The 27,844-nt window shown below is 39.7% G+C and overlaps 1 protein-coding gene across 4 annotated transcripts in view; it reads left to right on the top strand.

Annotated features, from left to right (window-relative positions):
• The window catches only part of TAF3 (TATA-box binding protein associated factor 3), a 185,273-nt gene that overhangs the window by 106,040 nt on the left and 51,389 nt on the right, over positions 1 to 27,844 (top strand). For 2 of the 4 annotated variants that reach the window (XM_014841310.3, XM_070500904.1), the window contains one exon: positions 24,037 to 25,853. In XM_014841310.3, the coding sequence (XP_014696796.3) occupies positions 24,037 to 25,853 (1,817 nt within the window). Of the gene's footprint in view, positions 1 to 24,036; positions 25,909 to 27,844 lie in introns of all 4 variants that reach the window. The other 2 variants (XR_011499222.1, XM_044762096.2) reach the window with 2 other exon arrangements.

The following is a 27,844-nucleotide window of genomic DNA, read 5'->3' as shown; positions in this document are numbered from 1 at the left end:
CCCAGCAGAGCAGAGCTGAAGCTCAATACTGAAAGTGGAGGAGAGCCTGCACACTGAAAGGTGAGACTTCCCCTCCGCCCTTCACCGCCAGTCTCGTGCTATGCAGGAAACTGGAGCATCCTTCTCTGAAGAAACTGAGTAGTCCCAGAGAAAATACCTACTGATAATAACGTTTTAGAGCTAAATGATCTTAAAGTGAAGCCCACCAGGTAGCAAAGTCCCAATTGTCCCACACAGAGCTTCTGGTGAGCTTTTTATTGGCTGGCTCTTGAATATAACTGGACAGCCAGTAACTGCCAGACATTGGAGGAAAAATATCCAACATGGAAAATAAAATCCAAAACCATCAGAAATAGAGACAATGAATAAGCAGAAGAAAACTTTACACAAACACAGACACCCCTTCAGAGAGAGAAGAGCGGAAACTGTCCAAGAGGAACAAACAATCAAAGAACAAGAACAAGTTCTTGAAATTAAAAATATAATAATCATGATAAAAGTTCTGTGGAGGGGTTTTAAGATAAAAGCCAAGAAAATCTATAAACAGTCAGATAAAGAGAGGAGCAATAGAGGAGAAAATAGGGAGAAAAGTACAGAATCAGTTAGTAGAGCCAACTAAAAGGAGTTCCAGGAAGAAAGAACAATGAAACCAAAGGAAATGAAATTATCAAAGAAATAATGCAAGAAAATTTCCCAGAACTAAAGGATGTAAATCTCCATATTAAAAGGTCCATAACAATGAATGAATAAAAATGCACACCAAGGCACATTATTGTGAAATTAGTAGACATCGTAGATTAAGAGAAAATTATATACATTTAAGGTCACGTCCCAAGGATTGCAGTTCGTGTGGTGTCTGACTGAAGGGGCAACAGTGAAAGTTAGAAGACAGTGGTACATGCCATCATAATTCAGAATGAAATCATTTCAACCTTGACTTCTATATGCAGCCCAGCAATCACTCAGGTGACAGGGCAGACTAGGGACGTCTTAGACAGGCATGGTCCGAAAACATTTACTTCTTACGCAGCTCTTACCAGGAAACCACCAGACGATTTGGTCTAAATTCAATGAAATCCAATAGGTATTTGAGCGCTTGCTATTTTTTTTTCAGCATGACAGCCTGCATATAATAAGTATTATATGAATATTTATAGATTTACATGGAAAGGTTCAGGAAACAGATGATTTAAGATGCAGTGCATACCATTGGCAAGTTTGCAGTCTACTGATCCTGAATAACTGGTAAAAAACTGTATACAAAGACGAGAAGTACAAGTGTTCTCAGAAAGTTAGAAACCACAGTGGGGATTTGGGGAATGGAGAGTGCAAATCAGATTGGAAGCAGGGTTTCGTGAAGGGAGTTATTATTTGAGACAGTTCTCATAAAATAGATCAGATTTCGATAAGCAGGTATGGGGAGAAAAGCTTTCAGACAGAAACAGTATAACCAAAAGCACAGAAATGGAAAGCTCCATTCAACATGACCTTTGATGTAAGTAGTCCAATGCCGCTGGAATGAAAGAAAGTTAGGGAAGAAAAGAGTGAAAGTTAAGTTCAGACCATTTTATAGAGAGGCACAGCAGCCAAGCTGAAGGTGAATGGGTCATCCTCCGTTCGTTAGGCAAAATGGGAGTCTTCGGAAGATTTCGATCCGGAGAGCCGTCTTTTAGGATGATTAATCCAGCAGATTTTTCATGTTCTCCCTGCTAGGGGGAGCCCATTGACAGGTGGAAAGTCTTTTCTCTAAGTTCAGTACCTCCCTTACCTCTTGGCATTGACTAGACACACAAATATTTGTTGAACTAAAGTTTACATGAATATAACAAAAGAGAACTTCAAGGAAAAGGCAGAGTGATGAGCAGTTGTTACTATACGAGGTCAGGCAGGATGGGGATTATTTGTAATGAGAGATGAGGAAGTTACAAGGCACCATGGGAAGGCATTTCAGGTGAGTGGTTGGGGCGGTCAGATAGTTAGGAGTTTAAGAGTAAATGAGTGGTGGAGTGATCAAGTAAATATTTATTCTTGGGAGCAATTTGACAAAGCACTGAGAAGCCCTCTTCTCTGCTTGGATAGCACCCTTGCCATGCTATTTTCCAATTGTCTTGTGTGTCTTTCCTGCTAGACTGAATTTCTTGAGGCTGGGAAATTTCTTTCCCACTGACTGTTTCTATTAGGTCTGGAAAATAGTGAGCTCTCACGGAATCACGGAGAGCTCAAAGAAAGGATTAACTTGAGTTGGGTTGCAGTGCTGAGCAAAAGTAAAAGGTTGTGATAGCTGAGTTTTTAAGATCTTGGGTGTTTTGTAGTAGAGAAACACTGAACACATATGTAAGCACTGAAGGAGAAAGACAGCAATCTATGTTGGATCTTGCATAATGTTTCTACTTGCTCAAATTAACTAAAATTTTACTTTAAAAACATTTTTGGTTTTTAATAGGTCCATTTCAATTACTTCTTGTCATTTCCCCCAAAGTGTCAAATTGAGTACCGCTTCAAGGAGTCGGGAATATTTGTTCTGAGGTCAGTTTCTTCACAAACGGGCCTGGATCATGCGGCTCCACTTCAGTTATATTTCAAAAGGTGACAAGTTGACATTTTTATTAAGCTGTATAATGTTCTATTAGTTATGTTCTTATAGCTCGTAATTCTGATTTGCAAGAAATCTCTGTGAGAGTCAGGGAAAAGGAGAGTCACTCTGGCAGACTTCCGCGGTGATACATAAATTGCCCTTTATATTTCTCTGTAGGGCTTCCTGTACAGAATGAGTATATAAATATTACATATCTGAAAAGATACTGAAGGTAAATATTTTAGCAAGTATATTTTTAACCCATCTGCCTTAATTAAATTTCATTGGCATATTTCTGGGACTTATCTCTGGTAGTTCAGGGTTTTTTCAGCTAAAAATTATACTACTTTTTTTCCCCCAATCAGAAGCCACATATTTATAGGATATTGCCTTGTGTAGGTGACAGTACTGTAGGACATTCTTTTTGATGTGCCTATAAAACCATAAGCTTTTCTTTTCTTTAGTTAAACTAAGTTCCAGAGAAAACTTAGGGAATCTAACCAAGTCCTAGGTCATTGCCAACTGAGAAAATCTTGGGGCAGGTCCATATCAAGCTTTCCAGCAGGGTTGCAAACACAGATCCCAAGAGGAGCTGGGGGTCTGGCGACAGGGAATTGCATATGCCCCATCTCAAGTGGGCAGCCTTGCCATGCCCAGTGGATTATAGCCTCATGGGAATGTGGGTGTAGAATTCTAGATCTTCTGATGTTTTAGTAAAGGCAGGATATATAGCTTTTTTTTTCTTTGCGTTTCTGGATTCTTAAATCTTGGCAGCAAAGTAAAAATGTTTAAAAACATTATGCAGCTCTCCCAACCCCCTAAAAAGCCATTTCCAGGCCCTTGGGTTGCCTGCTGGCATCTTCTGCTCTTACCAGGAATTTGACCACCTCTCGCATCTCCCTGCCTGGGTCCGGCCACAGTCACCTCTCCCCTGGGCTCCTGTGGTCGCCTCCCAACTTCCCTCTGTGCCCGTGTTTGCTCCCCCAAGGTCTGTTCTCAGCACAGCAGCTGTGGTGATGCTGCTAAAATCAGATGTCAGTCAGATCCTGTCATTGCTGTTTGCTCCATGAGACTGCTGAGAGCTCCACACAGGGTCTCAGCCCCTCCTCTTGCAGTCACCTTGAGCAGAAAATAACGGCTCCAATATCAGGCTCACCCTCTGGGATTCCTTCTTCTTCTGGGTCTTGGTTCTTCTTCTGGGTCTTGGTTCTACAAATGTCTGCTTCCTTGTTCGCTCTCTGATGCCTTCAAAGAGGTGGAGAGAGAAAGAGAGTGTGAGAAGGAGGGAGAAGGCAGAGGGAGGAAGAGAGCCCTCAGCTTTTCTGGTTGTTCTCTGCACGCAGGAGGGTTCATCTGGAGCAACCTCTTCAGCCAGTGCTGGAAACAGAACTCCTCTTGACAGTCCACTTTGTAACCTAGTAACTCTCTACAGGGCAGTAAAACGGGAGGAGGAAATGCGTGTATGAAACATGGAAGTGTTGACTAGACAGAAGCAAAAGTGAAAGGGATGATAATGAAGGTAGAGAAAAGGTGGAGAGAATTCCAGTGTCCTGCCTCACAAAAAAAAGGAGAGAGAGTCTGAGAGGGAAGAGACTGAAAAGAGTACCAGAATGAAAAGCATTAAATGCAAAAATTACATTGTCACGTGCAGAGGCTGCCATTTAATGTCCCTTCTGAAGTGCCTAAATTAACCATATTGAAGGTATCGCTTACTCAGCAAATAAGACCTCACTGACTCCTTAACATTTATGGAATGCCTAGGAGTACTTAAGCCATTTTACAGAGAAGACGTTTCCCCTGCCCTGTAGGCCTGCCCTATAAAACAGGCAGTTTGAAAGAGCAGAAAATAACAAGTCCAGAGCAGAAGGCAGTAAAGTATTGAAAATTGATGGGCTAGTTTTCTTTCTTTCTCTCTCTTTTTTTGGCTGAATTTTTTACTGTACTGTTCAGCCAAAGTGGAACATGAGCGTTATATTCGGAATATAAAGTCAATATGGTAATGATTTTTGAAATATTTATAATCAAAATTGTTAGTGATAAAATGACAAGAAGAGAAATCTTTTTTTTATTTTATTGATGTCATAATAGTTTATAACACTGTGAAATTTCAGTTCTACGTTATTATTTGTCTGTCACCATATATGTGTGCCCCTTTGTCCCTTATGGTCACCCTCCAACTCATTTTAGTTCGACAGAGATTTGTTGAGCCTAATGCCTACGACGTCTCAGGTACTGTAACGTATATTGGGGCATCAGGATGAGTAAGTCAGACTCCTTGCCCTTTAGAGACTCACAGACTCAGAGGAGAAACAATGATGTAAACAAGTGTCCCTTTACAGAGGAGGGAATTATTGCTCGAGAAAAGAAAAGGAAGGAAGCTAATTGTCAGGTGCCTTCTCGTTGTTAGATAGGATGTTCACAAGAACCCTACAGGTATATTTTAGAGAAGAACACGAAACCTCAGAGAAGTTAAGTGCTTTGCGTAAAGTCACACAGCTAATAAGAGTCAGAATCAGAATTCTAGCCTGGGGCAATCTGATTCCACAACTCTTGTTCATTTTTGTGCTCTGTGGGAGGAAAACTAAAGCAGAACATTCTCTGAAGAGAGGGTTAGGTAAGAGTTTTTCTGAATTCTTAAAATGTATACTAAGTTTCTTCTTTATAAAATGGTCTTCTATAATAAGGGTATTGAATGCTATAAATTTTCGTCTACTCTAGAGATAGTATGAAGAATTGTTTGCTCACATGCAGACTTGTGAGAGCCATTGAAGATTTTTAAGCAGAAGAGTAGATGTGATCAATGTTTGTGCTTTCAAAAGAAAAGTCTGGTGGCCGAGTAGATGATGGATTGAGATAGCAAGAAATTGGGAACCAGAAGACCAGCTAGTATTCCGTTTTAATAATCCAGGCAAGAGACGATAGAGATCTGGGCTATAGCTATATTAATTATAACAACTCCCTTTGATTGGACAGTCGGTATGTATTAGGGGCCACATCACGTGCTTTGGTGGCATTAATATATCCTCACCTGAACCCCTGAGATAGATACTGTTCTAATCATCCCCATTTTACAGATGAGACTGAGAGACCTCCTCAAGTTCACACAGCTGGTAAGTGTGAAGGCAGGATCTGAAGGCAAGCCCTCTGACTCCCGAGCCCACACACTAACCACCACCTTATATTGCTTTCTTGTAACCGAGCAGAGGAATGGAGCAAAATTGGCTGACTTGAGAAGTAGGCATATGAGTAGAGGACTTAAAATGTACTCTTGTACAAAAAACGTACTTTTGAAACGGAATACACTGCTGTTTAGAGGACCTCAGATTAGGGTCCTAGATTACCAAGTTTCTGTATAGCTGCCCCCAACATCCCATTGGTATACAGTCCACCATAGGCCATTAATAAGTGTTCACTCCTTCTCGGATTTTTCCCCTTCTTTATAAACTTTGATTTTCTGCAGCTATTTTTTATACTGCTTCTCTGATTTTCTCTTAATCACACCTAGTCAACCACATACTCAGTCTTTTTCTTCCTGCTTCTCAGCTGCCTCTTGATCCGTTCCTCGCAGACCTCTCCTAGTCTCCCTCGTAAGTTGTCCTAATAGAGTTCTAGCCCTGCGCGTCCTGCTTGGTGACCGCTAGCCACAAGGGGCTACGGAGCCTTCAAAATGTGCCTCATCTGACTGAGGGGCTGAATTTTTCATTTTATTCAGTTTTGCTTAGTTTAAATTTAAAAACTGACTATTTATTATTGGAAAACTTTTTAAGTATGTTTGGAATAACTCAGGTACATGGATCTACTTTTTCAACTGTAAATTTTATGAGGTCTACATAAGATCAAGTATTTCCAATGAATATTTAACATCAGAATTGACATGTGCTATCAGTGTAAAAGGCACCTCAGATTTTGAAAGCTTAGTACAAAAAGAAACTAAGATATCTCAATCATTATTTTTATATTGATTACATATTGAGATAATATTTTTGATATATTGAGTTAAATAAAAAATTAAAATTAGCTTCGTTTCTTTTTAGTATTTTATTGTGGCTACTGAACAACTTTTAATTCCATTATGTGGTTTGCATTAAATTTCTGTTGGATGATGTTGCTGTTACTATTTATTTCTGAGATGCCTTAACACTCTGCTTACTATTTATTATTGCAAATTACCACATTTTAAATGATGTGTGTGTTTCTCAGTTTGTAAGTTTCTTGTGGGTAAGCGTTTTGAGGGTCTTTTACGTCTTTGAGGTCTTAACACCTGGTGCCTGGCACATAGATGTACAGAAGACACTTAGTGAATGGAAGCCCCTCTTTTGCTGACTTTTTGCACATGGCTTCCACACTGTCTGCCATTCTTCACTGTCCCTGCCAATTAAATTCCAGCTGCTAGGAGCGTCTTGGAGCCACCACTTGGACACCACCAGACACAGAGTGAATATGGCCCTGAAGAATAAATAACTTTTTAGTTTTCTCTGAGCTCAAGGCCTACAGATGGTAGGTGCTTAGTCAGTAGCAAATGCGTGATTTGTGCTTCTTGGCTTTTTACTTCTGTGCCAACTAGAGCTCTAGGAGGGTCTAGAGGGATTCAAAACTTAGTTCTGTGGACTTGCAGCTTTCTACTAGGATGCATTCCAAAGCAACTGCTAATGAATTTGGAATTATCATCACTATCATTTCCATCTGTTAGCACAGATAGTCAAGAATCGATGTAACTGATGTGCTTTATTTGGAGCATAAGTAATTAAAAGAAAAAATCATCGCTTTGTAAACCATGTTTGAGTCATCTTACTATTATGGGAGTCTTTGTACTTTGAAAATGGGGTGGGCTTTCTTGTTCTCGCTGCAATTGGTATGTTTAAGGAGAGAAAACAAAAACCGTGAATCCATTCACAAAATATACTTTTAAAATTATTCACTCATTTTTTTAGTGTTCCTATGTATGAGAGAGAGAGGTAGAGAGAGAAACTAACTTGTTTAGGCATGATTGACAATTTTCTTTTATTTCTGTCTACTTATTGCTTTGGATAAACCTACTGGAATACTGCCAAAAATTCAGGTGGCTGAATACTAATTTTGCTGAAATTAGATGGAGCAGCCATCCTCTGCCAATTTTCTGTCTAAATTATGCAGAAATTTGCCTCTTGTAAGACATAAATCTGGTCAAAAATAGAGTCCTAATTTTCTAGTTAGTCAGTAAGACCTTCAGCAGACTAATTATTCTTGTTTCAGCTTTTACTTTTTATGTAGGAAAAGAAATGAAAGAAAAATGAAATGTAAAAGTTACTAGCCATTTTTCTCGTGACCCAGATGTAGATTTGCAAAGTTAAAGAGCATGACATTCATAACTTGTCTGATACAAAGAGGACTGAGCATTAGAAAACAATTAGTACATCTTCCAAATGTATGATAGTTACTGCATAATTACTCACAGAATGGTCAGTAACGGAATACAAAGGGTTATCTCTTAGCTAATCCTCGAGTAATGGAATTGGTGTATCTCTGATTTTTCTCTTAGCCTTCCAGGGTTTAGAAGAATGAGACAAAAGTGATTATGGGAGCTAGAGAGAGCCGCTGGAGGCCAGCAAGGAAAAGGAGACCTTATCTTAAGCAATTAATCAAGAAACTCATAGTGTGGGACAATTATTCAGAGCTAATTCTAAAATAGCTTTAGAGCCCCAGGTCTTGAGATAGTTTCTCCAGAATTTTGTCAAGGTCATTTAGAGCATTGGGATAAAGGTTGACTGTACCTAGGAGTATGTGCAATATGAAAACATAGCATCAAACAACTTAAATGTAGGTGTAATTTTTTACTTTATTTGCATTTTTATGGCAGTAAACTGTGCAAAATAGAACAAGGCATCATCCCAAAGACAAACAGCCTTTCTCCATCCACTTGCTTAAGTGCACTGGCCTCTGGCATCTGTCTGTTTCACCGTGTGAAGGTTGTCTGGTAATGCTGATCATCAGGCTTAGTGATTGTTTTTATTTGTATGTAATTTCATATAATAATTGGTTTCCTGTTGGACATGGTTGTTTTAAATCCGACCAGTCTTTTAAGCTTCACATTGCGGTTACTTTTTTTCCCATTGGTGGAATAAAGTGCTGTTACTTTCTGGTTCTTCTGCTTGTCTTATCTAGTCGTTTATCATGTTCATCTGCACAGTGAGCATTTTAAGACTTTTCCTTAGCTTTCTTTACCTGCCTGACTCAGGCTTTTCCTTTCTTCTAATTGAGGTTCCCTGCTGAAAACTCGCAGGTGGATTCCCCTTGTGCTCAGACACGCTCCAGATCCCTCAGTGCTGGAGACCAGGCCTGCTTGCCCTCCCACACGCCCTTCCACTCGACGCTTTTCAACCCAGGCCAGCCCGCCTTCTTCTCCTCACCCGGCCTGCAAGTCTGTTCCACAGCAGGGCCTTGCCCTCGCTCGCTCTTTTCCCTGAAGTCCTTCTTCAAAAGCTCATCCCGTGGCTGTAGTTTACTCCAGTCTGCTCTCGGCTGACACATCACTTCCTCAATGACTCTTTTATCTAAAGTAGCCCTTTTCTTCCCCATACACGTGATCGTATTTTATTCTCTTCCTGAGATTAATCACTGTGAATTATCGTTTCTATTATTTGTTGCCCATCACCCTACCAGCATGTAAAGTCCATAGAAGAGAAATCTTGTTTTGTGTTCGCTTACATCTGTATTGCCTGCTGTACATAGAGGGTGATAAGTATTTGTTGGATGAATGAATGAATGAGTGAGTGAGTGAGTGAGACTGTCTTTACTCCGTGGTACACACCTTACCCTACTGCCCTCCGGCTTTTGCCCCCACCACTAGACTGACGCTGTTCACTCACGTCACCAGTAACTTCAATAGTATTCTTTACCCAGCTGCTGGAGTCATTTTTTTCGAAAGCAGATCAAGCTATTTTAAAACGATCAGTGACTTCCCGTTAACCTTTAAGTACAACCCAAATGCTTTACCATGACCCGTGAGGCCTGTCTAGCAGTACAGCCCATCTGGTTCCATCCTCCCCTCACTTTCTCCACTCTTGCCACACGGGCTTCCTTTCAGTGCCTCAGACGTGCAACCTCAGTATGCATAGGGCTGTTCCACAGGCTGTTTCCTGGGCTGTGGCTTGTCTCTGTTCTCATTATTCAGATCTCTGTGTAAGCAGTCAGTATTCACATAGTTTCGTCATCCTCTCTAAGAAAGTGGCCTTCTACCTCACTGCTGCCTCCCTAGTTGTCATTTTCTATTACTTTACTCGACTTATCTATTTCATAGCACTGCCATGGATCTTAGTACTTTTGGGGAGATACTTGATGCTTTTCTGACCTTTGGCACAATTGAATACTCCTAGTTGTTGAAACTTTCCTTGCTCATGCTCGCTTATGCTTTCTCTTCTAGTTTTCTCACAACTTATCAGCTAGTCCATCTCCTTCTCCTTCTCAAGCTCCACTTCTGCCTCAACTTTAAATTTTGGTGTGTCCCAAAATGTCTGTCTGTGCTTCTCTGCTCCTCTGCTCTCTGTATTTCCCTAGATGACCTTCCTTATACCCGTGGCTCCAACCACCACACCGCCACATGGTTGATAAGAGCTTTTGTTCAACACATAGTAAGGGCATTCTCTGGGTTAGCTCCTGTTTAGACACTGGGAATACAGTCTAGAAGATACAGTCCCTGCCCTCAGAAAGCTTATGTTTTAGTAGGTGAAACAAAAAATAGCTCAGCATTAAATCATATAGCGCTTGGTAGGAGTGAGCACAGTGGAGATAATGCAGGGTGTGAAAGTGATTGGGAGGCAAGTAGATTGCAGACTGCTGCAATCAGAGAAGACCTCTCGGAGGAGGCAGCTATGGAGATCTGAATAAAATGAGAGAAGATGCCATGAGAAGACCTGAAGGAAGAACTTCCAGGCCAGGGGAGACTATTGGGAATCAGCTTGGCAGGATGGGGGAACTCCAAGAAGCCCAGTGTGGTCTGAGAAGAGGAGCAGAGAGTGAGGGTGGGGCAGTACCTTCTAGGACTTCCGGGGCCATAGTAAGGAGCTGTGTGTTCCAATGGTGATGGGAAGGCACTGGAGGCCTTTGAGCAGGAAATGGCTTCCTGGAGCACTTGGAGTTGGAGAGAGTCAGTTCTAGGCTCGCCCATCACATGGCCCTAATAGTGATACACAGCGGTCATATTTAGCTTTTTCTTAGCCAAAACTGTTTATTTGCAAAATCACACAAATGTGGTGTCATAAGTGATATTCATCCCTCAGACATTGTGACTTCCTGACATACCTTTTATCAAGGAAAATTTAAGTGAAGTTCCAAGTAGTTTTAGTGTTAAGTACAGTACTTTTTAATTCTGATGTTTAAGAACTTTAAACCTATATTTGATGTGTGTGGTAACTTTATATCACTCATTGTTTGATAATCTGTGCTTCCCCCGCTCCCCCAATCCATGCCAGGAAAGAGTTAATTATAATTTCATAGCATTTGTCTAGTAATTTTCGTACCATTGTGAATTGCCTATTTTGTGGCTTGTATATGGATGGTTTCTTAGAGTGTTTTTGTTTTGAGTCCCCAAATTTTGAGACCAACAGCAGACTTTACGGGCTGTCTCCTCAACATGAGGATCTTTGGAGTCGGTGCAATGAGACAAGGATAGATACATAAAAATCAGAAGCCTAAATGCTAATTTTCTTTTCACCTATCAGATTTATCATGTGGTGCTCAACTAATGTTTCTCTTACCATTTCCACCTAGAGTCATCCTAAATTTGGTCTTCTTTCTGATCTTGCTTCTTAACAGCCATTGTGTGATTATGCTGAGCTTGTTTTTTTTCTAGTGGTTTTGTTAAAACTGCTAGGATTATACATGCGTAGTTGGAGGAGAGAGGAAAATGTTTTGTTAAAACTGCTAGGATTATACATGCGTAGTTGGAGGAGAGAGGAAAAAGACCATGGGTGGGAGCAGCTCTCCCATGGGGCTGGCTCTTGGTGGGTACTGGGTGACTGGAGAATGATGGCAATAAAAAGGTCTCTGCTGCTTCCGCCACTGCTGACATCACTTGTACTTGAACAGTTTTCAAAATGATTTCACATTGAGTTTTTACTGACTGCACATGATAGTCCTGTGAAGTAAGTAGGGTCAGCGTTATTTTGTGTGTGTGCAGATAAATAATCTTGTGTTCATCAATACAAAGAAACAAGAAAGGGCTGGTTTTATAAACTAGGGTCATCTTCTAGTGCATCGCCGTTTCCTCTGGAATGAAATGCTGCCTTACTAATGAAGTATGGCTTGAAATAAGGAGTGTGCTTCTAAACTCCATCCCAAAACCTAGAGGTCAAGTGGCAAGTCAGTCCAGTAGAAAGGCCTGTATACAAGAGCAAATTGATGAATGGGATGTCTTTTGTAAGTGAGCACAAGAAGGGAAAGAAAATGGAGAACATGGGGCAACTGCCAAGTTACCACTTCTCCAGTCCATTTCCTCTGAGGCACAGCTTGTTAAGTCCTCCCTTCGTGAACCTTGGATTTTAGGTATGTCCAGTTTATTTAACAACTAACACAATTTCTCTGTAGTCGTGCACTGTATAACAACATTTCGGTCAACCACGGACTGCATATGGGACAACGGTCCCACAAGATTAGTACCATATAGCCTAGGTATATGGTGGGCTATCCCACCTGCATTTGTCTAGGTATACTCTAAGATGTTTGCACAATGACACAATCACCTAATGACGTGTTTCTCAGAATGTATCCCCAGCACTAAGTGACACATGACTGTATGTAGAGGGAACATAGTAAGCATTTAATAATAATTTGGACCAACTAGCATCAGTTGTAAGAAGCACCATTCTTTTATGTACCACTGAGAAAAAAATGCACTGCCAATTAGACTATGAAACAATTCTTTCATATCATACAAAATCTTTCGTTTTAACTGCATAGAACAAGTATTTCTTCTTCAAATTTTTAAATGATTTGTTGACTGAAACATTGATGAGTGGCAGGTCCAGTCATTCTAGCAAGAATGACAATCAAGTTCACCCATTGGCAGGCAGTGACTGCCACGTCACTACTGTCACTTGTCCAACAGAGACAAGAAGATGCTTTGATTATAAAACACATCCCAATTTCAGAGATGGGCATTTCAACAACTTACACTCAACTAAATGTGGCAAAACAATTTTTCTTATTTTTCTAATAGTAATACTGCAGGAAATATTTATCCTCAGCCTGTGATGATTGCTTAGCAGCTAAAGGCAAACTTGGTTCCTTCTTAGTGAAGCTTAATTGGGGAAACAGATAAATGCATTAGCAATCGGACAATTACAAATTGTATCTCTTTATTTTGGAGATGGGGAATGACCAGAGACTAATTCCTTAGGAAGACAATACTTAAGCTTAAACCTCAAGGGTGAGAGAGAGACAAACGTGGAAATAACGAAGGGAAGAGTGTCCCCAGCAGAGAGGAGCAGAATGTGTGGGTATAAAGACCCTGAGAAGGGAAAGAACTGAATGTGTTCCAGAAATTCAAAGAGTGATCATGTGGCTTGAGCAGAATGTCCTGCACATGGCTAGTTCTTTGTATTTAAAGTGAAATATGTACCAGTTTGGATTTGGAAGAATGTCTTGTCAGATGTGGTCACTATGGAACTAAAGTTCATAAGACATGTTTAATCTTTGCATTAAATGCCTTCTGAGGACTGGAATTACTTTCAAGTAAAAGCTTATATTTTAAATCAGTAGTCCATAAAAGTGTTTGATATTGATGAATTTATATCTGTATAATTATATATAGTTGATCCTCATCATGCACAGATTCTGTATTTGCAATTGCACCTACTCACTAAAATGTATTTGTAACCCCAAAATCAATACGCACGGTGCTTTTTCTTGGTCATTCCAAGCATGCACAGAATGGCAAAAAATTTCACTTGCCCAATGTATCCTTTTCTGAGTTCAAGCAGGGTGACACTTTGCCTTGTCGTTTCAGCTCTCATACTGTCATTTTCACGGTCTACTTAGTGCCACGTTTTTTGCTTTTTGTTGGTGATTATGCCACTTAAAATGGCCACCAAGCAGCATGCTGAAGTGTTGGCTAGTGGTCCTAAGTGCAAGAAGGCTGTGATGTTCCTTATGGAGAAAATACAGGTATTCGATCAGCTTTGTTCAGGCATGAATTATAGTGCTGTTGTCTGTGAGTTCAGTGTTAATGAATCAACAATATATATTAAGTTAGATATATATTAAATATATATGTTAATGAATCAACAGCATATATTAAATATTTTATATATGTATTCATTAAACAGAAAGAAACATAATACAAGGTTGTATATTAATTTGCTGACAAAAGTGTTGTGACCAGAGTGTCATAGGAACCTAACCTTGTATTTCCCCTAGGAGCAGTGGTTCAGTTTTCACTAACTTTTTGTTTGCAGCACTTTCATAGAACGTAGCCACTACAAATAACACAAATCCACTGTACATGAATATGTGAATACATCATTAACATGTTACTGTGTAGCAAGCTACCTCAAAATTTAGGGGCTTAAACAGCACCTGTTTGTTAGCTCACAATTCTGAGTTGGCATCATTTTGAGTTGGCTCAGCGTGCACGTCTTTTGCTGGATGTGGCTGGGCTCGGTTGTACATTTGCAATCAGCTGGTGACGGATGGCCTCACTCATATGTCTGACGATTTGTGTGGGGCTCTGAGCCAGGCACTTTGCATCCTCCAGCAGCAGGCTAACCCGGGCTCCTTCATGTGGGGTTGATTGCAAGTTTCCCAAGAGCAGCAAAAGGGCAAGCCCCAGGACGCATGTGGTTTGCAAGCCTCTGCTTATGTCACTTTTGCCGACTCTGACCCATTGGCCAAAGCAAGTTGCGTAGCCACCCAAATCAAACAGGCACCACCTCTGGATGAGTAGCCCATCGAAAGGGCATAGATGCAGGGAAGGGAAGAATTTATCTTCTTTTTTTACACTCTAATTCATTTATTAAGCACTTTGCTGGATTCTTTACATACTTTATCTCACTATTACTCAAAAGCCAAAGAGATAGTACTTTCTACTAGCCGAAATTGATGTAAAAGGAAATTGAAGTTCAGAAAGATTAAGCAACCACATAGCCAATAATTGGCAAAGGCACATCACACATCTCTGTGTGATTGCAGGTTTTATTCCTTCTCTGCTATTTTGCCTTCTGTTAGATGAATGGCTAATTTGCCTAATTTCTCTAGTTCTGGGGAGAGAAAAATAGCAGTAAGATTAGTTCATCAGTACAGGAAAGAAACAACTGCCATTGTCTGTCTTAGAGAAGAAACTGTATCCTATATGCAGTCTTACTCTTGTTGTAAGTTTGAGAAAATCATAGTCGTGGTGATTTGTGAATGTGGGGGGCTTGATTATGAATTTGATTTGTACGGAGGTCTTACAACCTGGATATGGAATCTTAGTTGTAATGGAGTTTATTCTGAAAGACTTAAAGGAAGATGATTAAAATATTAGAGATATCGACATTGTCTGAAGAGATCTCCTTGTATTTATTTCTTTTAAAAAAAATCCACAGTATTACCATAGCAAGGCCCTATTATGCTATTGTAATCATAGTTGAACCGAGAAAGGTGATTAACGATAGCAATTTATTGTCTCTGAGGAGGAGAGAAAATAGGAGATGTTGTCGTTATCATAAATCATATCATAAATAACCAAAAAGGAGCCCTCAGAATGCCCGTGTGGTGTCAGCAGCCGGCCCTTTCAGGCACGCTAGCCCAGGGTGTAGCCATAGAAACCCCAAAGTCATATTGTTATCTTCGTCTTGCTGCAGTTATGTGATACAACAGTATTAACATATAGATTAGGCCATTTATAATACTAGGTGTCATTTCAGGTTGCCTTGCTTATATAGTACTTTAGGTTTTTATTGTGCAGAATGTTAGTGAAATAGTGCTTTTTTACAGTTCAGTGTGTATGTAGGTATTTATAACGCATCATCTTCACTCTGCTGTTAATTTATTGTGTTATTGATTGGTTGTACTGTATGAATTGTCATTGCCTAATTGTCTTGTCTTTGTTAGTAATTTCATTTTTTTAAGTAAATAGGTTTATTTAAAAAATACCTATCCACTTACATACGTTGAGGTGTGTTTTTTCTGTTACATTATAGACAGGAAAATTTTAAAAATATTTTATGAGGGGACATAGATGGGATTAAAAAAATTTCTTCAGCTTCATTAGAACTAAAAAATAAAATGTTGAAAGGGGTTATCCTTGTATTGCTACTCTTGGTCTCTTTCCCAGGCATCCCGTGTCTGCCTGTCATTTTCCAACTGCCCCAGACTCCTCCCCTCAGCGGCAGCCCGCCCAGCCTTACCCTCCTGCCAGGCTTCTGTGTTCCAAACCCTTTTAATCCTCAGCGTTCCATCAAATTATTTTACTTATGTTCCATTTTCTCAGTCTCCTCACCTCAAGAAGCAGGATAGAATTGTTCATTTGCTGGCTTTACAGTCTTAAAAATATTTTGGCACAGCATTTTAGAGATACTGCCTTTATCCAAGACATAAATCAAGTGGTCAGAATGCCAAGCACTGTTGCATGTGGTCACTGAGATATTTAGGGACAGAAATAGTTCTGTCCTGCCCTTTAGATCGTCCAACATGCCTGGTCAACTATGTGTAGAGGTGGCCCTAATAATAAAGATCTTCATCCCTTACAAGTGGGAGGTCAGATGTCAATACTTTTACTTTGCAGATGAGAATCCTTAGGTTTGGGAAAGTAAATGGGCTGTGCTAGGTTGAATCATGGTACTGGTACCCCCTTTCTAATCGACATTGGGACTTCTGTCCTCATATCCGTGGATGTGGCTACATATGTACCTTGTGCCAGTCCCTGCCACAGCACTTGAACTGGTGACCACAAAATGTGGTTGATTCTTAAGGATAGGAAATCATATCTTATTCAACTTTATATTCCTAGGATCTAACATAGTGCTTGCCGCAGTAGTATTCAGAAGGCACTTAATAGATGAATGAATGAATGAGTGAGGAGTGAATGAATATTAGTAGTGTTGCATTACTTCAAGGAACTGGTTACAATAAATATACCTAATATACAGACAAAGAGAAAGGTGTTTCTTGAAAAAATATGTATTTTAAATGAATCCTTTCATACTTGTTAGTAAAAGAGGTCTCTATTATAAAAACAGTGGGATGCATAAACTAATAGGAAAATAGGGAAATTTGTGTCCTCATTGCTGGAAATTAATTTCTGCTTGTATCTCTCCAAGGAAACTCAGAAGACATCTACTTTTAAATACATTCAATTTCTGGTGAAATATATGCAGATAGCGTTTTATTGTCCCTGTATTTACAGTTTAGAAGCACAAGTATATTTTCTGCTTAGTTTGAGATCATGCCACTGAATTGTAAAGTGGCATGCATCTGTGTAGTTAATGAGATAAAAAGCTTTCATGCCATATGCAAACAATTTCCTTTTTTTTCCCTAATGTCCATGGGCTTTTTAGATTATAGTGTTTCTTTAAAGGTATTTACTATTCTAGTTAAAAAGATATTTTGTACTAAGTCAATATTTATAGTAGCTTAGAATTAACTCCTAAAAAATCCTTTTGGTGTGTTCAGACCTTATTGCCTTGTTTTGTTTTTGTCGGAGAAGTTTGGGAAAGAGGCATGTTTTTCTCATTACTCCTCTGGGGAATGTAGTGAGTATGGAGTATTTATTTGTGTCGTTAAGGAAGGAGAATTGGAATGGAGTTGGCAGCGTTGCCCCACCCTGACCTTGGCCCATCAACATTTGCGAAGTCTTTAAAAGATGGACGTTAACTTGGATCCATTTTATTTATTATATGTAATTAAAAGAGAATTTGGCAATTGTTCATACAGTCACATACTGAAGGAAATGTTAATTTGGTGACTATGGGTGAAGGGTATTCATGAGTTCTTTGTAATATTCTGTCAACTTTTGTATAAGTTTGAAATTATTTCAAGTTAAAAAGTTAAAAAAATAATTTTACAACCAACTGCTGACTTGGAACCATTGATTGTTTAAATGAGAAGATGCCTTAGAGATCACCTCTGTCTCCCTCCTTTCCCTTATGGTAAGATATTCTCCTACCAATGAAGCATCTGTTCTGAATTTTATTTCTGTGGTGATAAGTTTGTGCTGAGTCATTCACATTATTTTTCATCATTTCCCTTTTTTGACAACTGAGAAAGCATACTGTGTATGTAACACATTTGGCAGAATGAAAAGTTACCTCTCAATGTGGCAGGTTTTTCCTTAGATTGAATTATAACATTCACATTTTAGTGAATTTATATGAAGAATAAGGTTGTTGATAGTGGACATGAATCTTTCTACCAGTAAGTTAACATTTTTTTGCAAATAGAGGCTCCTACGCCTGGTTTAAGTGTGGTTCTTCATGGCTTTTCTCATTCTTAGTGTCCTCTTTTTCCTCCTGGAAGCACAGTAGTTATATCATAATTTATGGCAGTGCTAATGATCAGTTTATAACAAATATCATAATTTTGAATAAATTCTCAGGCAAAAGAAAAGATAAATCAAAACTCTTATCACTGTTAACTTTAGCCAAATTTTGACATAAGCAGAAAAGCAAACATTGGTTTTGTAAATAATTCTTTACTATACCTTTAGCAGCATAAGCATTAACAGTTATCCAGAACCAGCTTCCCTTACTAAAACGTCTGTTCTCCTTAACGAGTCTCCCCACAGCTCTAGATGGCTCGTTGCAGGATGGAGTTATGAGGGCCGATGCTGAGGTGATACCCACTTGACCTGTAGATGCTAACTCTGGACTGACGCTGTTGTTATATGGTGTTAGAGAGATTATAGTGAGGGGAGTTGTTTTTTTAATCTTCTCAAAAAGGATTGCAAGGCTGACTTTACACTGTATATCTCTGTTATTGACCTGTATTATTACTTAGTAATTTGAGTACTTATTGAACTCTAATTAGCAATTAATTTTCACTATACTCACAAGTTCAGTGATGACTAATGTCCCGCATCTTCTGGATCAAGGAAATAAAGTACTAAGAACTTGAGAAACTTGTTTAACATCTCACAACTAATAGTCTTCCTTAAGCTAGTTTTCCCCCCCATATTTGTTTGTCATGTAGATACAGGAGATTCCTTTCGTCCACTTTCAAAATACTGAAACAGTAGAAAATGAGTTTTTAGTTCTCTGGAAATCTTTAAAATCTTTAAAATACTTGCCATATCATATAGCATTTCCCTTTTGACTTTGGAACACAGCTTTTCTTCTTATGTCTATATTTGTGTTAAATTAGAAAGAGCTTGTGATCCAAGATTTTGTTACTATTTTTATGCATTTATGTAATAATATATCAAAAGATCTCAAGTATCTTGTAATATTAAATTTCTGTTAACCAAATTATATGCTATTTTATAGTAAAACTGTTTCCATGGATGAGTATAGGAAAATGCTAAAACACTTTTAAGATATTTTACAGGTTATTGGTAAATGATGCTTATTATACACATAGACACAAAGAATACTTTATTGCCATTCATCTATTATCAAACTGAAATTAACCTTCAGGTGGGAGTTTGGGTGGTGGTAAAGGATAAACCATTCAATAGCCATCATATATTTATCTTATTCCAAACTCTTAGAACACAGAATTAAAGTTATTCATGTAATAAAAAACCAGAAGCTCATTTTGCATAATCATCAATTAAGTCTGTGTTTGAGCAAGCATAAGCTCAATCAACTGTATTCATTTATTTGAATTTTGTAATATTTTAAAAATAAAATATATTCACTCAAGTGGGAAACTTTCGTACCGGGAGAGTGGATTCATATGTGTGGTACATTTTTACAGCAGTGAAAACCAATGAATTCCAGGTGCCTGCATCAGCACAGGCGAATCTCAGAAACACATGTTGGGTGAGAAAGCTAAAGAACGTTGTAGTGTGATACAACTTATATAAAGTTCAAAAACAAGCCAACTACATAGAAATGTGGTAAAACGTTACAGGAAACAAGGGAATAGAAGGTATAAAAATCAAGATGGGCGATGGCAATGGGAGTGGAGAAAGCGGAGGCTTATCGGAAAGGAGCCAAGGGGGGTCAGTGATATTGCTGATGCTCTGTTTCTGCAGTTGGGTGGTGGTTTCACAGGTATTCATTCGTTATTATGCTTTATGCCTTATATATACATTGCTGTATTCTCTGGTGTGTATCAGGTAATTTCTGATTCAGAAAATATCTTCACACTTTTCCTGTTCTTATTGAAGTTTAAGGCTTTCTCTTCCAGAAAAATTCTCTTTTCATTTTGATTAATTTTGATGCTACAGTTGAAGCTTTCTTATAAAATCTTTAAACATAAAAAAAATTGTAAATTAAACTAATAAAAACAAGAAACATTTGTATTTTAAATATTCCTAAAATCAGCACTTTTAGTAGTTTAGTTTTATAATTCATTTATATTCCTCTAAACAATGTAAAGCTTCTAGATGCATACAGGTTAGCAGCCAGGACTTGAAATAAACAAAAAATGAAAATAAACAATAAAAATAAAGTAACAAAAACAAGTAACCCCCTTATATCTTGTGGAGACCCACTTTGAATCAAGCTTTATGTTAATTTTTTTTTTTACTTAAACATAAACAACTATCATTCATTTTTTTGATATTTTTCTGAGGTGCTTGAGCTCCAAATTCCAAACAAATGTATCTGTTTTCTAAAGGATTTGCAGGAAAGTAGTACAGTTTTTCATAACCCAACCTGACGTATTTCCTTCGGTTCCAATGCCTGTCTGGCAGTCATCTTGTCAGTTCCAATTTGATAGAATTGCACACGAGCAAAATAATAAGTCTTAAATACACTGTATAGAAAACCCAAATTTTCAAGTTGCTCTAGCTATAAAAGAGGCCTTGTAACTGTCTTACTTTTGGTCCTGGGAGCCCCCTTTGTGGGGACTGCTTACGTTAGAGCAATCCTCTGCCCTCCCAGTATGTCCACCTGGGGCCCCGGGGACTCCCTCTCTCACGGCCCATCTGGATCCAGATTAGCCTCCAGAGTGAGAAGAACAAGGCACACTAAAACGTGTTCTGGAGGCTGGTGATGCTGCCCAAGCTAAACCTGTCTCTGCTTTGGCATCATTAGGATTTATGAACCCCTGTGGGGTAAGAGGAGGTTCTTTGGAATTTAGAAATATAACACTAGTCAGTGTTCCAAACCTTTTCATTCATTCACTTGGGGAATATCCTAAAGCTGTCTTCTTTCTGATTTTTTCGTATGTTTGCCTGTTAGCAGTTGAGCAGATTTGAAGTCTGTCTTGTCATTCTAATAAACATGAGGATGGAAGGAAGTGTTCAAATTATCTGAATAGGGTCGGTCTAGGACAGGAGTCAGAAAACCTTCTCTGTAAAGGGCCAGATAATAAACACTCTAGACTTTCTTTGTTGCTTATGTAATCAGGATACAGTAGAGCCGGAGGGAGGATGGCCATTTCTAGCTGCTAAGAAAAAGCGTCACAGAAGAGAGAACATTTGATTGGCGTCTGAGAAGAGCTAGTCACCCAAGAGTCAGGAGGGCCAAGGACTGCAGGCCACGGGAGTTAGTTGCACACGCCAAGGTGCAGAACGGAGACGGAGCACCGTGTGCTGGAGGAACTGCAGAGAAGTCTGCGAGGCTGGAGTGGGTAGAGTGCTCGGGGACTCACTGGGAAGGTGAGGTTAATCACTGAACTCGATGACGGAGCGCCCTACGGGTCATGCCGGGGAAGTTAGATGGTTAGATTTTACAGTAGTGATCTTTGATAGTTTTTGTGGAAGCTCAGCATGGAAAATAGGTAAACTTAGAGGTTTATTCCATTGAATAGAGAATAGGGGACCCAGTCTCTACTGTGCAGTGCCTCAAAAGGGGTTCCACAAAACCCTCAGGCTCCAGGGAGCACCTTTTGCAAACCAGTGCTGCAGGGACCAACGAAAGGGTTCTAAGATGGGGAGTCACACACTCAGATTTGTGTTTTCAGAAGATCACTGTGGGCAGTGGTAAAAATGGTTGTGAAGTAGAAGGGACTGGAGGCAGAGAGAATAGTTAGAAGGCTGTTGCAGTGCTACAGAGAAGGGGCGCCGAGGATTTGAACTACAGTAGCATTGGGGAAAGCACGTTAAAGGAGGTACAGAAGAAAACGGACAATTCAGATGTGGAGGAAGAGGGGAAAGAAGTAGTCTGGAATGGTTTCTGACTTGGGTAACTGGATGGATAATGGTGTCCTTCTCAAGTAATGGCAGCAAGAAGTATGTCTCGAATTTGCCTTGTCCTTTTTAGTTTTCACAGTGCTTTCATATACATTACATCATTCGTTCCCTGTTCACCCCGTAAAGCTCTTATGGAGTGACTTCTGCCGTGAGCCTTCGTTCTCCTTGACCTCTTAAGCATTTGACCTTGTTCACTAGTCCTCCTCTTGAAAACTCGTTGTCCCTTGATCTCTTTGACATCTCCTCATTCCCCCATGTATTTCTTTAAATCTTCTTCCTCTTATCTTTATATGGAGATTTCCTCAGAATATCTGAACTTGACTACCCCTTATTTCTCCCTTGCTAACATTATCCATTATTGTGATTTCATTTATCTCCACAAAGATCTCTCTCTCACAGACTCTGTCCTGGTTTCTGAATTTTAGTATATTTTCAGCTCCCTGCCACACATCACTAACTATTCCTCAAACTCTGTGTCTTGGGATTGAGCTAATAAATAATCATCTTCCTTCTCTGTTTCTTTATTTCCTATTTCTGTTAATGACTTCATTTGTCACTCACCAGGCTCAAAGCCTTGAAATTGTGTTTGAATCCTCCCTCTGCTCTTATACCTAACCATTTATCAATTTCTACTCATTCTGTCTTCAAAATATCATCTACCTCTGCCGCTTCCTGTTTGTTACCACTGTTCCAGTTCAGACCCTTATTGTCGCTTACCTATGTCATTTCCGTAACGCCTACTTTGTCACCTCTTCATTAGTATCATTACCTGCTGTTTATCCTATGTGTTTTTGCCGGAATAATTATGCTAACATATACCCCAGTCATTTTTCTCTCTTGGCTAAAAGTCTTCAGTAATTCCAAACTAAGTTGAATAAAGATCATGTTTGTTTTTCTGGAATTCAAAACTTCTAAAGTCTGAGTATTGATGGAACACAATGCAGTCTATATAGAGACTGAAATATAATAATGTACACCTGAAATTTACACAATGTTAAAAGTCAACATGACCTCAATAAAATTTTCTTAAAAAAAACCTTCTAGGATCTGGATGCACCCTGACTAAGCTTACTTTCTACTATTCCCCATCTTGCACCTAGTTCCCAGGCAAATTATTCCCTGGTTCTTCCACACTTCCGTTGTTCCATCTCCGTCTTTTTGTCATCTGCTCCTTCACCCTGCACTTTACTACTCCCCGTCTCCAGATAGCCAAAATGCTGCTTAGTCAGCGAGTCTTCTCCAGATCGCTGGCATCACAGTCATCTCTTTCTCCTTGGAACTGCTGTAGCACTTCATCTTTATTGAGACCCTACTCACTTTCTATGTGCCAGACACATACACTGTGTCCCCTGCTGAACTGTAAGCTCTTTTAGGTTGTGATTTATGCCAGAAGCTCTTTCAGCCCTTATCATTGTGCATTATGCATCGTATATGCTTAGTTAATATGTGTAGAAAGAAATAATCTGATCTTACAGCAACTCAGTCAAGTAGGCAGGGCAAGTAACATTAGCCCCTTTTGAAAGGTCATGAAGCAGGCTCAGAGAGGTTAAGAGACTGCCTAAGGCCTTTTGCTCTGTAGTGCCAGAACACTAACTGCAACGCCATCTTTCTTATGCCACAGCCGGCGGGTGTTCCATTGCACCATACCGCCTCTCAAAGTGGCCGACATCAAGCAAGCAAAATAGAAGACACAGGTAGTATGCGAATTATGTCTGGGTCCAAGGCTTGCATTTTCCAAACTCCAAGAATTAGAATTTGTTATAAAAGTCCTAAAAAATGTATGCCTTTCTGTCATTTCTGAGGATAGTAGTCACATAATAACTCATCTCTTGATTTTTAGAGAGATGTGTGTGTGTGCGTGTACATAAGAGGAAAAGGGAAAGAGAAAGACAGTATTTAGTCAGGTTAGGAAAAGAATTAATTAAGGAAGCAGAAGACAAAGGGGAAAAACTTAGCAAACTCCAGATCCTAAAAGTGGGGCCAAACCCCTTAAAAGGAGAACAGTCGGCTTATTTATGTGCTGTCACTGATTGCTACTCGTCAAAGAAGGACGGTGCGCCTTTGGAAGATCAGTGAACACTTACCGCTCTACTTTCTAAACACTGTCAAGAATTTCATTTCTTTCCTAGAAATCATGTTTGAAGTATTGGTTTTATTTGTCAGATTTTTTTTATATTCCAGTAACGCTTCTGTTTTCTTCTTTTACCAGAAGAAGAAGAAGAGCAGGTGCCCACTGATGGCGGTACATCAGCAGAAGCCATGCAGGTTCCCTTGGAGGAAGACGATGAACTGGAGGAGGAGGAAATTATTAATGATGAGAATTTCTTGGGTAAGAGACCATTGGATAGTCCTGAAGCTGAAGAAATGCCTGCCATGAAGCGACCACGACTATTAAGCACCAAAGGGGACACCCTGGACATAATATTATTGGAAGCTCGAGAACCACTCAGCTCAATCAATACCCAAAAGATTCCACCAATGCTTTCTCCAGTGCATGTACAGGACAATACAGACCTAGCACCTCCGTCGCCAGAGCCACCAATGTTAGCTCCGGTTGCAAAATCGCAGATGCCAACTGCAAAACCATTAGAAACAAAGTCATTTACACCTAAAACAAAGACTAAAACTAGTTCTCCAGGACAGAAGATTAAGTCACCTAAATCTACTCAGTCACCAGCAATGGTCGGAAGTCCTATTCGGTCACCAAAAACTATATCCAAAGAAAAGAAATCTCCTGGACGTTCTAAAAGCCCTAAAAGCCCCAAGAGCCCCAAGGTTATGACTCATGTTCCCCAAGCACCTGTCAGACCTGAAACCCCAAACAGGACTCCTTTAGCTACAGTGAGTGAAAAAATCAGTAAAGAGGCCATTCAGGTAAAACAAATACAAACACCCCCTGATGCTGGGAAGCTGAACAATGAGAATCAGCCGAAAAAGGCTGTCGTGACCGATAAAACAATTGATGACTCTATTGATGCTGTGATCGCACGAGCTTGTGCTGAACGAGAGCCAGATCCTTTCGAATTTTCTTCTGGATCAGAATCCGAAGGCGACATTTTTACCAGCCCTAAGAGAATTTCAGGTTCAGAATGTACTACTCCCAAAGCATCCACTTCTGCAAACAATTTCACCAAGTCAGGCTCCACTCCGCTGCCTCATTCAGGCGGAACTTCAAGTTCTGATAATTCATGGACCATGGATGCCTCCATTGATGAGGTTGTACGTAAAGCAAAACTGGGAACACCTTCAAACATGCCTCCCAACTTTCCTTATATCTCTTCTCCTTCAGTTTCTCCTCCCACTCCCGAGCCTCTGCACAAGGTGTATGAGGAGAAAACCAAACTGCCTTCATCAGTGGAAGTCAAAAAGAAGTTGAAAAAGGAACTGAAGACTAAAATGAAAAAGAAAGAGAAGCAGCGCGATAAGGAGAGGGAAAGAGACAAAAGCAAGGACAAAAACAGAGAGAAGGATAAAGTGAAAGAGAAGGAGAAAGAGAAGGAAACCAAGCATCCGTGGAAGGAGTTTCTCAAAGATGAGGAGTCAGATCCCTATACATTTAAAATAAAAGAATTTGAAGATGTTGATCCAAAAGTAAGGTTGAAAGATGGAATTGTGAGAAAGGAGAAAGAGAAGCATAAGGACAAGAAGAAAGATAGAGAAAAGGGCAAAAAAGATAAAGACAAGAGAGACAAAGACAAAGTTAAAGATAAAGGTCGAGAAGAGAAGATGAAGGTGGCACCAGCCCCACTGGTGTTGCCGCCAAAGGACATGGCGCTGCCCTTGTTTAGCCCCGCCGCGGCCGTGAGGATGCCTGCCATGCTGCCCTCTCTGTCACCCATGCTCCCCGAAAAACTGTTTGAAGAGAAAGAGAAACCGAAGGAGAAAGAGAGGAAAAAGGACAAAAAGGAGAAGAAGAAAAAGAAAGAGAAAGAGAAGGAAAAGGAGAAGAAAGAGAAGGAAAGGGAGAAGGAGAAAAGAGAGAGAGAGAAGAGAGAGAAAGAAAAGGAGAAACACAAGCATGAAAAAGTAAGAGTTTATCCTTTTCGGCACTATCTGAACAAAGTCCTATTGAAAAATACAGGTAAACAAAGCCAGCAATTCTGTCTGTATTTTGGATGTAAATCACCCATAACTTAATGGGAAATATGTTTGTAATGTGATTACAAAATTTAATTTTAATTCTAAAACCCATAAACCTATAATCAAGCCCCCTCTACAGTGGAAAATGTTAAAAATTCATAGGCTAAGAGGAATCTAATCACAGACCCTAAGCTCTCTATTAACCATATTAATCTCTGGCAGTTTAAAAAAATCTGTAATCTTAAACTGTGAATAAGATTTTTGTAATTATCAAGTCTACTACACACTATTTTGTAGCCAATATTAGATAGCAAAAAAGGGCAACATCCATTTTTCTAAGAGCATGCAAGAGCATGGCGTGCCTTTAAGAGGATGGCCAGCCCCGTGGAGTCCTTCCGTACTGACTCGGTTTTCTTTCTGGTGAACCATTTTGCAAGTGTTTAGGGTTATGGCTGTCTACTACTTTCTGTAGCGTCTCTTACCCTTGCGTTTTCTGCTTTAATGAGATAGGACATGTTTCTGAGTATCTAGGCTGATCTGGCAGCCTTGTTGGTGGGCAGAAAATCATTCCAAGTATTTTACGACGTAAGCAAATTAGCATGCCATCGAGTTCAGCCAAAGAAACTGACTGACAGCCCGCAGTTTTGTAGAAACAGGGCCCTCAATCCTTTGGGCACAGGACGTGACCTCTGCTTTAATGGCTTTGCTCTTCAGTCCATGGTTCTTTGGGTTACGGTGGTTGACTGGTTGATCTGAAAATTTCTTTTAAACTTTCTTAAAAAGTGTCAAAGTATTCAGGGTGCTATACATACAGATCCTCAGCAGTCCTTGCTCTGCCCTCCAGAAGCAGTCCTCTTTGAGGCTGGCTACAAAATACTACCCCGTAATTTTTTCCACATAGTAAACTATGATGCCTCTGACCTACAGCAGCTTGTTACCAATACTTTTGCAATATTTTTAATCTCAAACGTACGTAGAAAAGTTAATTTAACTGACAAGCAGTGTTGACAATGCTCACATTTTTCTGCCTAACTTTATTCTTTCTCTGTCCCCTTGGCTGTTCTAAAATATAAAGAAGTAGAATGAAAATTCTGATATTAATAACTGAACATCAGCAAATTAAGAAGACACAGAAATCCAACTCTTATTTCCATTTAAAAACATTTTATCATTATGTGATTTTTATTTGGTACCTGGCACTTGCACATACCTTGTTTTCTCCTCCTAACACACCTGTGACATAGGTCCAGCAGGTATTGTTATCACCATTTATGGATGAGAAACCGAGCCTGAGAGAGTGACTTGTCCAAGATCGAGGTCACATACCCAACAGAGTCATGTCCACACAGACACACTTCACGTTTTGGAATGTGTACTGCTAGAGATCTGCCTGACAGCAGTTAGTCACTTATCCATCGTGTACCTCGTCACTTGGCAGCGGAGCCCTCAGCACATCAAACAGAGTCCTGTTGCTTTCATCACCTTCTTAACTGTGGAAGGTCACTGAGTTGTTTCAACAGCCATTATGAATTTGGATAAAGCCCATCAGATTAGATTTGTATCAGCAGTCCATGCCTTTCCTCCGTATCTACCTGACTTTGGGGAAGAGAAGTCCCTCAGACTACCTTGGTTGGAGGAAAAGGCTCAGCTACAAGTTGCACAGATTGTGCCTACAGAAAAGAAGTTTTTGTATCAGTTTTGATGGGTTATGAGCCAGATAAATGACAAAAGATAAACATTTATAAAAGTCAGCTATCTTATAAAGTCTTTAAAAATAATAAACGGGCTGGTCTGGTGGCATAGTGGTTAAATTCATGTGCTCCCCTTGGGCGGCCTGCTGTCTGCAGGTTCAGATCCCAGGCACGGACCTAGTGCTGCTCATCGAGCCATGCTGTGCCAGCATCCCACATAAAATAGAGGAAGATTGGCACAGACAT

This window comes from Equus asinus, chromosome 29 (assembly GCF_041296235.1).
Source record: "Equus asinus isolate D_3611 breed Donkey chromosome 29, EquAss-T2T_v2, whole genome shotgun sequence".
Lineage (NCBI taxonomy): Eukaryota > Metazoa > Chordata > Mammalia > Perissodactyla > Equidae > Equus > Equus asinus.
The sequence above is the reverse complement of the archived record's forward strand: the minus strand, read 5'-3'. Positions and strand labels throughout refer to the sequence as shown.